We start from the raw sequence: 14,482 nt of genomic DNA on the forward strand, positions 1-14,482 counted from the left end.
ATGTTAAAACAGTTAGTGCAATGCGAATGCGTTTCGAAATGTCTGCAAGGACAACTTTGGTGCAACGCGTCCTATCAGTAATTAACATCTTGACTGACTTTGCAAAGCGACAGTGAATGACGACTTTAAGCAAAGAAGTTTTTGGTCAAAGGTCTCAATAATGAATGGCAGTTAATGTTGAGGGTTTCGTAATATTGCAGAAGGTGTAATGTTTAGCGTTTTGGCTTTAAACGATAGTCTAGCGGAATAGGCTTGAGTTAAATATGCTGTTTATGGAAGAATTCTTCTAATACTTAGGCTACTTCAGTTATATTGTCTTTTCGAGTTGAATTGTCATCGACAATCACATCAAAAGTAATGCGCTCCATGCATCATCTAGGTAGTTAGTTCTTTTTTAATAACGAATTCTTTATTTTTGATTTTTTCTTCGTTAAATAAATAGTTGTGTGTGTACATACATACTCTTTAAAATAATTTAAATAATTTACTTTCTAACGATTATAAGACTTTTATCACAATTGATGAATTCAATTCCGCTCAAACACTTTAGCCCAAAAATCCAATTCCACCAAAACCAACACCGATTCCGTAACCTGGATAACGTCCATAGCCTGGATAACGTCCATAGCCACCATAACCAGGGTAACCTCCGTAGCCAGCATAACCTGGGTAACCTCCGAAGCCACCATAACCAGGATAACCTCCGTAACCTCCGTAACCACCATAACCCGGTTGACGTCCGAAGCCGCCGAAACCTCCATAGCGCTGACGGGCTTCACGAGCTGCCTCAATGCTTGCTGGAACACCCGCATCAACATCTAAAAGTTGTTGAATTTTGGATTGATCTCCATCAGATTCCGGTACCGCTACAATCTGTACAATTTCGGAGGCTTCGGGCACTACTGCATCCTTTTCAACAACTACTTGTTGTGAGCTTTCAGGCAGTTGCACACTGATCTGTTGCTCCTCTACAGGATAGGCGCTCGTACAGGCCACGATGGCTAAGAAAACGATAGCAATTCCACGCATTTTCTATTAGTATTAACTGTTGTCGTTTCTTTTTTAAATAAATTAACACTTTTTTGGCTTTTTTATTGCACTTTCAGACTTCAGCCACTCGGTTGATGAGTTGTTTCTATAGGTTTAGCTAGAGCTCGACTATGTTCGATGTCAACGGCGGTTAATGCTTTTATAATGCCATTTCGCCGCAAATCTCACACCATATAGGCGGTTTTTGTTTACGAATATTTCGCTCTTTGCGGTTAGTGGGGAAATACCACAAAAAGGAAGTGAAATGAACGAGTTAAAGAAATAAATGCGAATTAGCAAACACATATGTAAGTTTCATATTCAGCAGATTTATGAGAAAAAGCCGTTTAGATTGCTAATCTATGCACAACTATATATTAGCGGTATTTGGTTTGCCATTGGCCTGCTCGCCATATTTGAGCTTGGCTCTCTTGCTAAATTTACACCTGAAAACAACAACAGAGTAATGAACTTGAATTCATTACAAGGGAGTATGCGGACATCTCATTAAAGTTTCGCTTTCATTATGTATTCATATGCGATTTATACTACAGCTTCTTCGATTCGCCAGTACCCGATACAGCTCTATATTGGTCTAGGTTGGTAGACTGTATTGCTTTAACGATATTTGAACTGCTTTTACGAGCTCATTTTTGATTATGGGAATATGTCTATATAACATTACATACTATTCACCAATACCAATATAATAGGTTTCTAATGACATTTGATATAATTAACTTATTAACACTCTTGACAGTTTTTCCATACCACGAATATATTGAGATTTAAAATTATCTTTTTGTCTTTATCTTCATCTATTGTACAGTGTAATATGTTATATGTATTTCTGTAGACATCTCCAGATCGCACCAGATTTAATTAACACCATAAGATCCACCAATTCGGTGTGGCTTATATAATATGCTAATGTGTAGCTATAAAAACTTTCATATAATTTAAAGCAAAATCGCAAGTTTTCGAAATTTGCATTTTATTAATATAATATGTATAGCAAGTGTGTATGTAACATAGAGAAGAAAGTATATATTAATAAAATACAAATAAATATGTAAATGCAGAAAGCTTAAACTGTGCATTAAAGGTATTGCTATATTTAACACCTTTCAAAAGTTGAGATGTATTTAAACTTAGGTTTTAGTCTGATCAAAAAATGAAATTTTTATGCTGTAAGCTTTATTTTAGTCGGATGATGACTCCCTTTGTCATATGTCATAATTACTAAATTTTAAATTTTACGGAAGTCTCTATTATTTCTCTCACATAATTTCTCCAAAACGTAGTAAATTTAAAACGACGAAAATACTTTTAAGAGCTTTTCTGAGATATTACCATAAACATATTTATTGGCGTGAAATTTCTGAACCCAATTTTATCTATATGAGTTCATTTCCACTTAAAGTATGCGAGTTGGAAACATATGTACTATTTGACACACCAATTAGGTGAAACGAAGTCTTCTGTCAAAATCTGGATCAGACGGGATTTATACTACACCCGACACAAATTTGTATCAAGGTACTAAGGAAACTAGTTTGGTATCGATTGGTATGACGGGTAAGAGAGTTGTTGGATTAAATCTTACGACACTGTCATTTATTTACTGCCCTCCGGATATGACCAGCTTTGCTGTATCAATTTGCTGTAAAAAATTGAAAGAGAAGTGTTTGTTTTCCGGTTCTCATAACAGAATACGTAATAGCTTGACTTGAGTATCATCTCGATACCATATAGTCTGATGTAAGATACCCCACAAGTGCCGAGTGACAATTGGAGCAATTCAAAATTCAATTTGAGAAGGTTGGAATGGTGTTAGTACTTGTTTGCAATAATGATTAATTTTAACGTTGATCTGTTTAGTGCTTCAGTACTGATCAATTCTATTTCGAGAAACAAATGTGTACTTAGTTGATTAATCTGGAATCCAGGATAGTCACTTGAGTGCATGTTGTACATATGTATTCACCTATATTTATATAAAGTATTACATCTGAATAAGTTGTTACAAAATTTGAAACTGAAAGTTTATTACGAGAGTAGAACGAACGGAAGTTTGTTAAAAGCGATATTTACAACGCTAATGAAGCGCTAATTAATTATTATTTACTTATGTATACCATATTTATGTACGCGAAGAAGTGTGTTCTCTCAAATGTTTGGATACAGAATACATTTGAAAATCACTAATAGATCAGCAGTTGGACTTATAATGCTTCGTTGATACATCTCTGAAGCCACTGCTAATTGAGCAGGTTTGACATTGTATACTTAGTATATATGAAAATGAATTAGTAAGATAAAGACTAGAACCAAGACCAGTTATGAAATGATTTCAACCATTTGATACAATTAAGCCCACTGGACTATATGTTTTTTTCGAAATAAGATAGTATGAAACTCGGAAGTCTAATGTAGAACCTTCAGTTCGTTGTATGACAAAAATATAGTCGGCTGACTATTGGATTATTGCTTCACACTAAATGTAAGGCATTTTACAACTAGTTCATTTAGTGAATAATTAGCGTAAATAATAAACTGTTTACCTCAATACCTCGATATATTGGCCATCACTATTAGTCAGAAACATAAAGTTAATGCGTCATATGAAAGCAAATATTTACTAATTGAAGTGATATTTGTTTACTGGACGCGAAAAATGTTGATGAAAAAAAAAAATATACCTGACTTAGTTTACATTCGCTATTATAACCAGTTTTGTCATCAGGTGCCAGAAACAAATTTGATATACCGGCATTTTTAATAAAAAATATCTTAGTTTAATGTGTTTAGTATCATGAAATAATTTCATTTGTACACTGTTATGGATAATTCTCTATGGATATCATAATGGTATGAAAACGCGTTAGATCTGGGATCAGTATGGTATTTTTGCGGTTATGGTGCATTGTATCAAAGAAAATTATTCCCATTCTTTTGTAGAGAGATTTTACAAAATAACACCTCTAATAAACTCTATATAACTATTGCTTTCTTTTATGTCATTTCATTATATACATATATTTATTTTTAAATTCTAAATAAATAGTCATCATTATTGTTGATGAATTAAGATGACTTCAATTAATGCAAAGTCATTGTAGGGGATTCTTTATTAATGGCTTAAAGCTGAACAAATTCGCGTACAAGAACTTGATTTTGATTTTGTTGACAACTTTAGTTCTAGCTTTTCTTTGAATATACTATATTATTACGTTTTACAATATATGCTAGTATTAGATCAGATCTCAGCTCACAACTTTTATATATTCAAAAATATTCGAATTCCTTTTATTTTCGCGATCTACTATACCAGACATCACAGACATTTCACTTTGTATATACTCTAAAAAGTACGATTTCTAGTTGTCAATAACTTGAGAGAATTTAATTCGTTATTTTCCGAAATTATTGACATTTTTACGTGATTATTTGTTGAAGAATTTGTGCTTTTAAATCTTATTGTGCAGAATAGAAAGTCGATTGCAGCACCATGACGATGAACAAGTTGGACGCCACGTTGGATGATGTACAGAACACGCGTTTCGGGAATATCTATCATGATCTCATCAAGCAAATGGCCAAGACCACACAGTTTACAGAGGGTGAAGTGAGCAGCATTTTGATGGTTTATCATAAATTCGTTTTGGCCAATGGTTCCAAGGCGAAGCACATGACAAAGAAACAGTTTTTCCATCTATTTTTGGTTCTGTTCAAAATCTTCGATCTACAGATAATCGAACGCATACTCTTACACATAACATTGGATATGAAAAAAGAAGTAGATGCCGTTGCTTGGGTGCGTCTCTTCTCCGTTTTTATGACCAACAAATTGGATCAGAAAATCAAGTTCACATTTCAAATTTACAATATTCATGGTAACGGGTTTTTGAATCGCGAAATTGTGCAACATGCTGTCGAGAAATTCTTCGTAGGCGAAGACGAGGACGAAGTGAACGAGCTGCGTTCGGATATGGTCGATTTATTGTTCAAGAAATTCGATGTTGACAAGGATGGTGTGATATCGTTTGATGACTATTCGCAGGTTGTCATGAAACAACCGATGTTGCTAGAGTTCTTAGGTCAATGCTTTCCGTCGATAATTGGCACGACTGTAATTGCACTTTGCGCGAATATTATGTCCAAAGTTAGCTTTGACAAACAGTGTGTATAAGCGGGTTGCGAGACCGGGATAGATAGATCTCAATTTCGTTTATATTTTTTTACACATTCATGCTATATGTATGTAGTTTTTATTTTGAATAAATTACTGTGCTTTTCGATTGCATTCTTCTGAAAGAATCCCTTAACACTTTTTCTTAATATTAATCATTGTATCTGCTTTGTAGTCGAAATGTAAACCACTAATTTACTCAATTGAGTTATTGAGAGTCTTAAAATCAAACGTGAAAAAGCTTATAGATTTATTGACAATCGCAAAAATTCTTTCGAAAATGCATATATTTATTATTTGGTATGGATATTAAGAATCATTCTGTTATCATTGATTTTCCATGTTTGAACACTAGTATGGATACGTTGTAAATTCTTCTTATATCAATTTCAATCGAAGAGTATCAAAATTATGAAAGTGAAGAAAAATATATAGAAATAAGGAATGTTTTCTTCTGTATTGGACCGTAGTGAGTCGAACAAACAAATAGTATTAAACGAATAAACTCTCATACTTAAATATATATGAATTAAACTGTTTAACTTTGCTATTGTTTTTATGACAGAAAGATAATAAGAGCTGCCCATTTTAATGATGGGTGAAGCTAGCAAAAATATTATTCAAAAGCTTCACTAAGGTTGTGATTTAAGAAATGATTGATAAGCACCTCCTTTTATGATCTTATAAATGGTTTTGAAGATTCCAAACAAGTGTTGGATTATGTGTGATAAGCAAAACTAAGAAGAGATTTATAGCAAAAAGCTCATGATCGTTCATTGATCTTCTAGTATAATATTGTATACATAAGCATATTTAAATTTTTTTTCCAACGAAACAAATTGATCAAAGAAATCCGAAATCTACGTAAAGCACGTGACATCTCTCAAGTGCTCACAAAAATTAGCATAACCAGCAAAACTATACTGAAGTTGTTGTTTAGTTAAATAGCGGGTTTTTAGCTTACTATTTGTATGTTTATAAGTATTTTGCATTCTCCTGTTATTCCGATCTTCTTAGTGAATATATATGTACATAAATATATCAATAATCGCCTTTGAGTTCAACTTGAAGTAAACAAAATGATGACTCTTTTTCACATCAAAACACAATTACAAATACTATACATAGTATATCAATACAAATGGAATGATGTATTTCCAGATTATTAGAACGTAATATAGACTGATTTGTAAACAAAAGTTGTTTTTTATTCACTGTTCTTTCTATACAAACGTCAATACACGCGAAGAGTACAACGCACACCTTCCTTCTTCAACTGTTTTTACAATACGATTACTCATACATAGTAAATCGGCTGGATTTTAATTTATCATAATTTATGGCATTCACGTAAAAATCTGGTAGGAATTGTATGGCGTCCCGAAAAATACTGGGGATCATCTTGGAACACCAGTTAGTTAGTTGTTCGTTCGATTCGTAAATACGAAAAAAAAAAACAATTCTCAAAGTTCAATCTATTGTTCGATGTGCTGGGAGACCAAAAAGGAGGCGAAGAATGCTGATATCCCACGGCGTCGAAAATTGCTCTTGGGTAAAAATTACTGATTGATATACTGTGTACATTATGTTCTCTGCGTAATATGCTTACGAATATTAGTCATCTGCCGAAATGTAAATTTATGTAAATAAGCCAATATTTGTGTGTATAGAACTAGTTGTGGCTCCAAGATGTGTATAAAAGTGTTTCACTGCCAATCTGAGTTTCAGAATAAAACTGTTTCTTTAATAATTCGTAGCTGTTACCACACTAATTTAAACCAAACAAAATGCGTTACATTTGTCATATGTTTGTATTGGCGATGTGTCTCTTGGCGTTAAGTGTTATTGCAGAGGCAATTGAACCGTTGGAGGCAGCAAGCAAAGCAGAAGAATTACTTGCGGTGGACGCAGGAGTCCAAGACGGCGATGAAAAAGCGCGCTTTGTGCGCCAGTTTGGGTTCTATGGACCAATATATGGTGGATTCTATGGTGGCCCAGTCTTCGGCGGTTTTGGACGTAGGCGAATTATAAGAAGACGACGCTATAGACCTTATGGGTTTTATGGTTGAGAAGTCTTGTTGTACAAATTTAATGATTTTAATAAATATAATTTTTTACAAGAATTATCGCTTAACACTGTCTTCATTTAAACAAAGAAAATCACTAGTTTTAGTAAAATTTTTAAAAAATTTTATTCTGTTAATCACACTTTTTTGCTACTAATTAAGCATATGCTAACTAACTATATCTATACAGTATATAATCACTAACTATATTTACAAAATTATTTTAGTCTTCTCCCTTAAAAATTAAAATTACTCGATTACATTTGAGAGCATGTAAATAGATAAGGCAATAGCGGCCCATTCCAGCATAGCTTTACTCGAATCGGTCGTATCGAAAGGACTTCTGCGCTTCGCATCCTCCAAACTAACACCCGGCAAAGGAAAGGTATCCATGCAACTATCCATCTCTGTATATGTCGTATAATTGTGCATTGGGTGGCGTCTATTCTTTTCCAATGTAGATGTGTGTTGGGCCTCCAGCGTTGCGCCTGCCGTCGTTATAACAACAATAGCGAGTAAAATTATAGCTTTTCTGATTGACATTTTGTTCTGAAAATTTCGAAGACTTTGCTCTCTTTTTGCTACCTCTCACTTTGAGATTCGCGTTTGAAATGAATTGTTTTATATTTTTCAGCCTTTATATAAACGCCCAGTAATACCAGCTTGTTTGTTTATGGAAAGTTCTATCATCTTAACTCAACTAAACAGGTTGTAATTTCTCTAACTATACCATTTTTTCTGTTATGTTTAACGTTCCAGAGACAAATGTCGTACGTTGTTACAAATATTTCTTGTTTATTTAGAGGTTTGTGGATTTTGTTTGAGAATAGTGGAAATTTTTGAAAATGCCAACATTTATGTAAATGAATTTAAACTCATACGACATAAGCAAATGCTGTAACATCTGACGGCAAAGCGCGAAATATCAAATTGAATTGAAATTAAATAATTTGTTTGAACACTCAGTTACACGCTGCTTTATATGTTAGTATGGATTTATTATAAGGATATACATACGTATTAGAGCTTCTTGTTCTCATCCAAAACATATACTCTTGCTTTCCATCTCCAAGAAAGCGATGGAAAATGAAAACTTTGAAATAAAACGTTCGTCTAAAAACGTTGAATCACAGTTTTTGTTAAATATGGAATATTTGGTGTAATTTTATCCAAATATATGTAATATATGTGGGCTTTTAGCTTCAGCTCTTTCATTATATTCAATTACCTAATAGCCTTTTCGCACAGGAGTTAATTGATCAATTAACCGACCTTCGCTCGATTTAGATCGATTTATCATTCAAAAGAAAAATCTTATTTTCCAAATTTATTTTTAATAGAATACAAATCGAGTTGAAACTGGAATGAGCTGATGAAAACAGCTGATGAAACTTATTAACTTCGTATAAACAGCAAGAACAAAAATATATATAAGTTGATCGTTAATCGAGTAGCCGGCTGTACGAAAGGCAAACACTGGCTTCTCATTCACAATTTAATGTATTGAATTTGGCTGTGCGAAAAGGCTTAACATACAACCTTTTGAATTGCTGCACTGAGCCCTGTCAAATACTCTCCATATTTTCGGTGATTGTTTTTGGTTGAAATCATTACATTGGGACTTAGGCAATTAATAGTTTATTAAAAGGAGGAATATAACAGAAATCGTGCTAATATGAAGACTACAGTAGGAACCTCTAAAGTAAAGGGGCTATCTATAAAGCTCGCCTTGTTCTGAATTAACTTTAAGCAGCAAAACAACAAACATGGAAAGTTAAATAAAATGATGTTACATTTTTCGATGTGCGAAAAATCCCCTCAATTTTACACACATTTTTAAATGATTTTCGATGGTATTATTGTTCCAATAAATACCACGTATATTTAAAAATTTTGCAAGTAATAATGATAAATAGTTTACAATGAATTTTAAATATCGGTGCTTCAAGTATTTTCATAGACATACATATACATATATTTCTATTGAACTCGTTCTTAAAAAATTGCTTAGTCAATTAAGAAAATAAGATTAGAATAACGAGAAATAAACTTGATATATATATGTGTATGAATGTAAAATGAGGCAGCATAAGACAGGCCAGCGGCAACAGCATCAACAAAGGTAAACAGAAGACGGCAAAAATTGGCAAAAAATTAAGTTCTGATCAGCGCTCCAATAGGCGTTATACTATTGTTCAAGGTCGCCGCTGTTTCAGGTTGAAGTGCCGTAAGCTGATGTGGCGAAAACAAGGGTATAAATGTGCTTAAACCACAAGTTGAATTCTTAGTTAACTTTCAGTATTTGGCATTTGAGTTGTGCTCTTAACATTTAAACGGATAACATTTCGAACCAACATATTTATATTGCTTTGTGAATACAATAATATTGTAACCTAAATACACTATAATGCGGCGGCTGACTTTTATTGATTTATTGTGGGCTTTTGTCATTATTTCCGTGGCTGTGGCAGTTGCTTTGCCGGATGCGGAACAAGCGATCTCCTCGTATGTTGCTGTAGGAGAGAGTCCAGAGATATCAGCGCAGACCGTGGAATCAGAAGACGGAACTTCAAATACAGCAGATGCGTTGCTAAATGTCGACGCTGGGACCGAACATGAGAATGAGAGTGGACGAGAGGCGCGTCAATTTCGCACATTTGGCTTTGGGCGACCTTATGGATTTGGGCGTCCGTACTATGGTGGATATGGCGGCTATGGTGGCTTTGGAGGCTTTGGTGGCTTTGGCGGTTTCGGAGGTTACGGTCGTCCATACTACGGTGGTAGATTCGGACGTCCGTATGGCTACTATCCCAGACCGTATTATCCACGACCCTACTACGGCGGACCATGTTGCTTCTACGGTTGAGTTTGCAACGAAATGAGTGTTATGTTGGTGTATGTAAGTGTTTTGAAGTGGAATTTTCTGTTATGATAGTAGAAGTTAAAGAAGAAGAAGAAGATGGAGAAAAAACAAATAAATTCTGTATGTGATATTAAATGAGAAAATTTGTCGTATTTATGCTTAAGCAAGTAATTTGATAGGCAACAACACAAAACAAAAAGAAAGTAGAAGAAAGAAGCTGTTCATTGTACTTAGCAATGGCATGACGTGAAAAGTTAATGAGCCCGGTTAATGCGGCAAAGTGAATCTGTCAGAACCTTTCGGCTAAATTTCCGTGACTTTTCGCTTCTTTTTGACTGATTCATATGCGTGGCAGGATTTAATTACGTGCGGCAAATAAACAGCAAGAAACATTAAACAACGAGCCAACAGATAACGGCAACTGGCTGATGTGTTGTGATGGGGCGCGCGGTGCTACCACAACATAGGAGATGAGTTGACCGCAAAGAAGATGAGATGACTAATTTTCTGACTGACAAGACCCGCAGCACAACTCGTGTCCCCTTACTGCTCTGCCCATCTAATGTCAGCCATCAAAGTAAAGCAGAATAAATGAGCGGGTTTGTGCGCGGGTGAGACTCAACTAAAAGAAAACTTGATAAAAACTGGCAGAAAAAAGCCCATCTGAGATAAATAAAAACCATAACAAACTGTGCAGAGGTACTTTGCTGATAATGAACTAAGACTAGGTAAGGGAGGCAACATAAAACCAACATACATACCACTTTATGTAGTGCCAGCAGAAGAAAAATGAGAGTATATTATCTGAAACCAAACGCCGGCGACCGTTATATACACCACTAGATTAAAATTAAAATTAAAACTAAAAATATAAAAAAAAAATATTAATTTTTATTTAAAGATTTATATAATGTTCGTAACAGCTTAAACAATTACAAAACTGATTTGATCCACGATGTTTTTGTACCAATCTCATCACGTTCCATAGATATGTTTGGAAGCCCTTGAAAAATTTTTTGTTTGGTTGAAAAATAGTTTCAGAATCCGCTAAAATTTTTTTTAATATTTGAAGAGCCTTTGGAAAACATAATAAATATTTTAGATTCATTAGTTTCATAACATTCATTTTAGACTTACTACGGCTCGAAACATTTGGTTGAAGCAGTATTACCGGGCTTTTATAAAATAAATTCGATAATAGATTGTTTTCGCAAGTGACTATGACACAATAATACAGGAAAATCTTTCATCCAATATAATCGTCTATAGACTTACGGCAAAGAGAATGAATCTAAGGTGTTTGAGAATAATGTTCGGTCGAAAACGTGAATCAGATTAGCAATGTGCTGGATATAGCGGATAATACATGTTCCAAATCGCAGGATACACTGAGGAACAAAAAAAATAAAGTTTATTGAGTTGTTAAACTTTCCGCGATTAATTTTCATATCTTAATATGATCATCAAACCGGACTATAATTTACAGTTAATTTTTAAAGATGACGCTGATTATGCCATTTCAGTAGTATGAGAAATGAAAGAAAAAAGAACAACATCAGCCGTTGTTGCAAAGAATTACCACAGACAAACATTACTTTTAATTAACAATTTGTAAGAAATTCTTTTTTAAAAAGCACTTATATTTAATGAGTATTCGCTTGCAAAGTAGCGAGCAAGAAATGTCCAAAAAATCCTTTCAATTCACACAACATTATGCCCAACACGTACATTAAACTTGCGGACAAAGTGTGCAAAGAAAGCTCGAGCGAGAAAAAACAGAAAGCCGTCTTAAGTCCATAAGAGCAACTTTAGGACAAAGTAAAATATTATTACAGAAATGTACTTTGCCAAGACGGCCGAGCTTAACAAAACGCGTGCCAGCAATGGCATTGCGAGCGTCGAAAGTGGACATAAAGAAATAATTATCAAATTCAACTAAGTTAGAAATTGCTAATTTAAACAGCAACAAGAAGGAAAAACAATTAAATATAAAATGATAATTGCATAATTATTGCTTAATGCCAAAGTTTGTTAGTTTGGTGGCCAGCAGTCCATCGTTGGCTGGCCGATGTGGCACGTACGTACTCGGACTGAACTTCTTATGTCACAACACAATTGAATGCTGCCCCCACATCAGTGGGCGGTTGGAGAAGTTAGACACTCGGTCAGTGTTTTCATGTGGCCAAGTTAATGAAATTATAATTACTGTAATTTCTGCTCAATTTTATTTTATTTTTCCCATTCCATTCGATGGTAAATGTAAAACTAATTGAATGGGAGCGCGCGTGATTTAGTTGTGGTGAAATTCGTCAAAAAAGTAGAAAGCGGAGAACTCGATTTTTTTACAGTGAAATGTTGGTAATATTTTATTCTCGTAAGTATCAACGAGCTGTGTTCAAAAAGTTGCGGGAATTTTAAAATTTTCATGGGGTTATTTTAAAGGCGGCAAGATTAATATGGAAGATTAAATAATTTTTTTTTCGAAAAAAAAACAAAAATTCCGGTTATTTTTTGAATGTGTGTGAAATATTTTTAAACTGTTTTGGTTTTTAAAGCTGGAAGTGTGCCATTTCCCTTCAAACAACCGAACTTTCAAACAATATCCTTTGTTCACATAGTTCATAATATCATTAAAATACAGTTAGATGAATATGGAAAATAGTTCAACTGGCATGGATTAAACGAAAGCCCATTACCTTGAAGCAAATAACAAAAAAAAATAATTATATATGTATTTAATTATGATTACTTAAATACCGATACCGGAATGCATACTAACTCATATTTAATTTGAATACTCTACATTGTAGCTTACTTAAGCCATATGTATGGTAAGTACCTTGCTTAAAAGCTGTGTTCATAACCACATGAAACCCCTTCAACTCGCACCTCTCGAATGCGTCCAAAAAACCGTGAGAGTAAACGAAATTAATTAACATAAAATGGCAAATGCTTTGCTTTTCTCTTGCGAATCAACTGTCTGACGGTAAAGCAAAAATATAATTTGATTTTGTTACGGGGGCACCAACATGCACAACACCACACAGCAACACAGAGATATATGGCCTTGTCAAAATAGCAATTCACTGATCCGAAGGGACGAAATTAACTCGATTTAGGTAAGCAAAAACTTTTCTATTAACAATGACAGCCGAAATGTTGGAAAAGTTGGGTGTCAGCCGCAGATACACATGTTCACAACTGATACATACATATATCTATATATGTGTTGGTATGTGTGTATGTGTGGTGTAAGCGAAGCTGAGCCAGCAATAAGGGCAATTTAGTAACATAATGCCACTTTATTATTATTTAATAATTTTAAGTCATTTACGAACACGCTTACAATATTAGCCATGTTCAACTAATGCCAACAACAACAACAACAACAACTGCTGGTAGACATGCATGCATGTGTGTAAGTGGCAGCAACAAACTAAAATATCACGCAAATACCTCGGAGAATAGGCGGCGAAATTACGAAATTTCTCAACTGTTTGCAGCGCGGTTGCTGGAAGTTATCTCGCATTACCTTTGCTCCATATCATTCACATGCGCCCACACAAGTGGGCGTCTTTGAGTGCCCGAGCAGCGCGCATCTCCGCGACCTGCTGGCAAATTACGATTTGGCATTTATGATGGTAATCCCGCTCGCAGCGAAATCTATATTCGCTACAATGTATTTATGCCAACACCCCCTCACCCACGGCCCGGCCACATGTCATTCACTTAATGTCTGCGTATACCCGAAACGCTAATAACTTGCCGACTTTGGGCGCAATTTTATTTCATTTTTGCATACAAGTTATCAGGCGGTATCAAGTAGTATGAGACAACAACAGCAACAATAACAACAGTGGCGATGGCGGTGGCAACATGAATGTCGCGTCGCGGCAGCAAGAAAACACTTTGTTTCAACACATTGCGGCAAGTTACATTGTAGTTCGGCTTGCACATGCGGCGATACATGCCACACGCAGACACAGACACCCACACCCATACATGCAGCGAGAGATTTGAATTGCGTTGGTAATCGCATTTTGGTTGGTTGTGGCGGCGGCGCCTATTAAAAGCGGCAGAAAAGTTTCAGCTTAGTTGCGCGCATCTGGGATTTATAACTTATTTGCTGCATGCGCCTCGGCAACTACGTAACATACAATGTGCGAATGGATGAGCGCACAAACATAGGTTGCCATTAAGCCCAACAACACGGAGCTGCAAATGTTTAACTACTTCTGCAACCGCGCGTGTGTGTATGTGCGGGCCGAAAGCTAGTGCTGATTGAATGACTCAGTCACCTTGGTGTAATGCGTCATTCGCCACATCACCAGC

General features: G+C 35.0%; 3 protein-coding genes across 3 annotated transcripts; 2 read left to right on the top strand and 1 right to left on the bottom strand.

The window, feature by feature from the left end:
- Window positions 1-387: 387 nt before the first annotated feature.
- On the bottom strand, window positions 388-1,178 carry LOC105220721 (uncharacterized). Its single transcript, XM_011197187.3, has one exon. It carries the CDS (start codon window positions 1,027-1,029, stop codon window positions 547-549), a length of 483 nt encoding a protein of 160 aa, XP_011195489.2. The 5' UTR covers window positions 1,030-1,178; the 3' UTR covers window positions 388-546.
- A 3,202-nt stretch (window positions 1,179-4,380) lies between these two features.
- Window positions 4,381-5,349, top strand: LOC105218077 (calaxin). The gene has a single exon (XM_011193432.3). It carries the CDS (start codon window positions 4,541-4,543, stop codon window positions 5,219-5,221), a length of 681 nt encoding a protein of 226 aa, XP_011191734.1. The 5' UTR covers window positions 4,381-4,540; the 3' UTR covers window positions 5,222-5,349.
- A 4,216-nt stretch (window positions 5,350-9,565) lies between these two features.
- On the top strand, window positions 9,566-10,764 carry LOC105218068 (uncharacterized). Its single transcript, XM_011193420.3, has one exon. The coding sequence runs from the start codon at window positions 9,695-9,697 to the stop codon at window positions 10,151-10,153; it is 459 nt and encodes a 152-aa protein (XP_011191722.2). The 5' UTR covers window positions 9,566-9,694; the 3' UTR covers window positions 10,154-10,764.
- The last annotated feature ends 3,718 nt before the right edge of the window (window positions 10,765-14,482 follow it).

Source organism: Zeugodacus cucurbitae, chromosome 2, assembly GCF_028554725.1.
Source record: "Zeugodacus cucurbitae isolate PBARC_wt_2022May chromosome 2, idZeuCucr1.2, whole genome shotgun sequence".
Lineage (NCBI taxonomy): Eukaryota > Metazoa > Arthropoda > Insecta > Diptera > Tephritidae > Zeugodacus > Zeugodacus cucurbitae.

Coding starts and splice junctions, on each gene's coding strand:
- LOC105218077 (XM_011193432.3), top strand. CDS start 4,541: ATGACGATGAACAAGTTGGACGCCACGTTGGATGATGTACAGAACACG.
- LOC105220721 (XM_011197187.3), bottom strand. CDS start 1,029: ATGCGTGGAATTGCTATCGTTTTCTTAGCCATCGTGGCCTGTACGAGC.
- LOC105218068 (XM_011193420.3), top strand. CDS start 9,695: ATGCGGCGGCTGACTTTTATTGATTTATTGTGGGCTTTTGTCATTATT.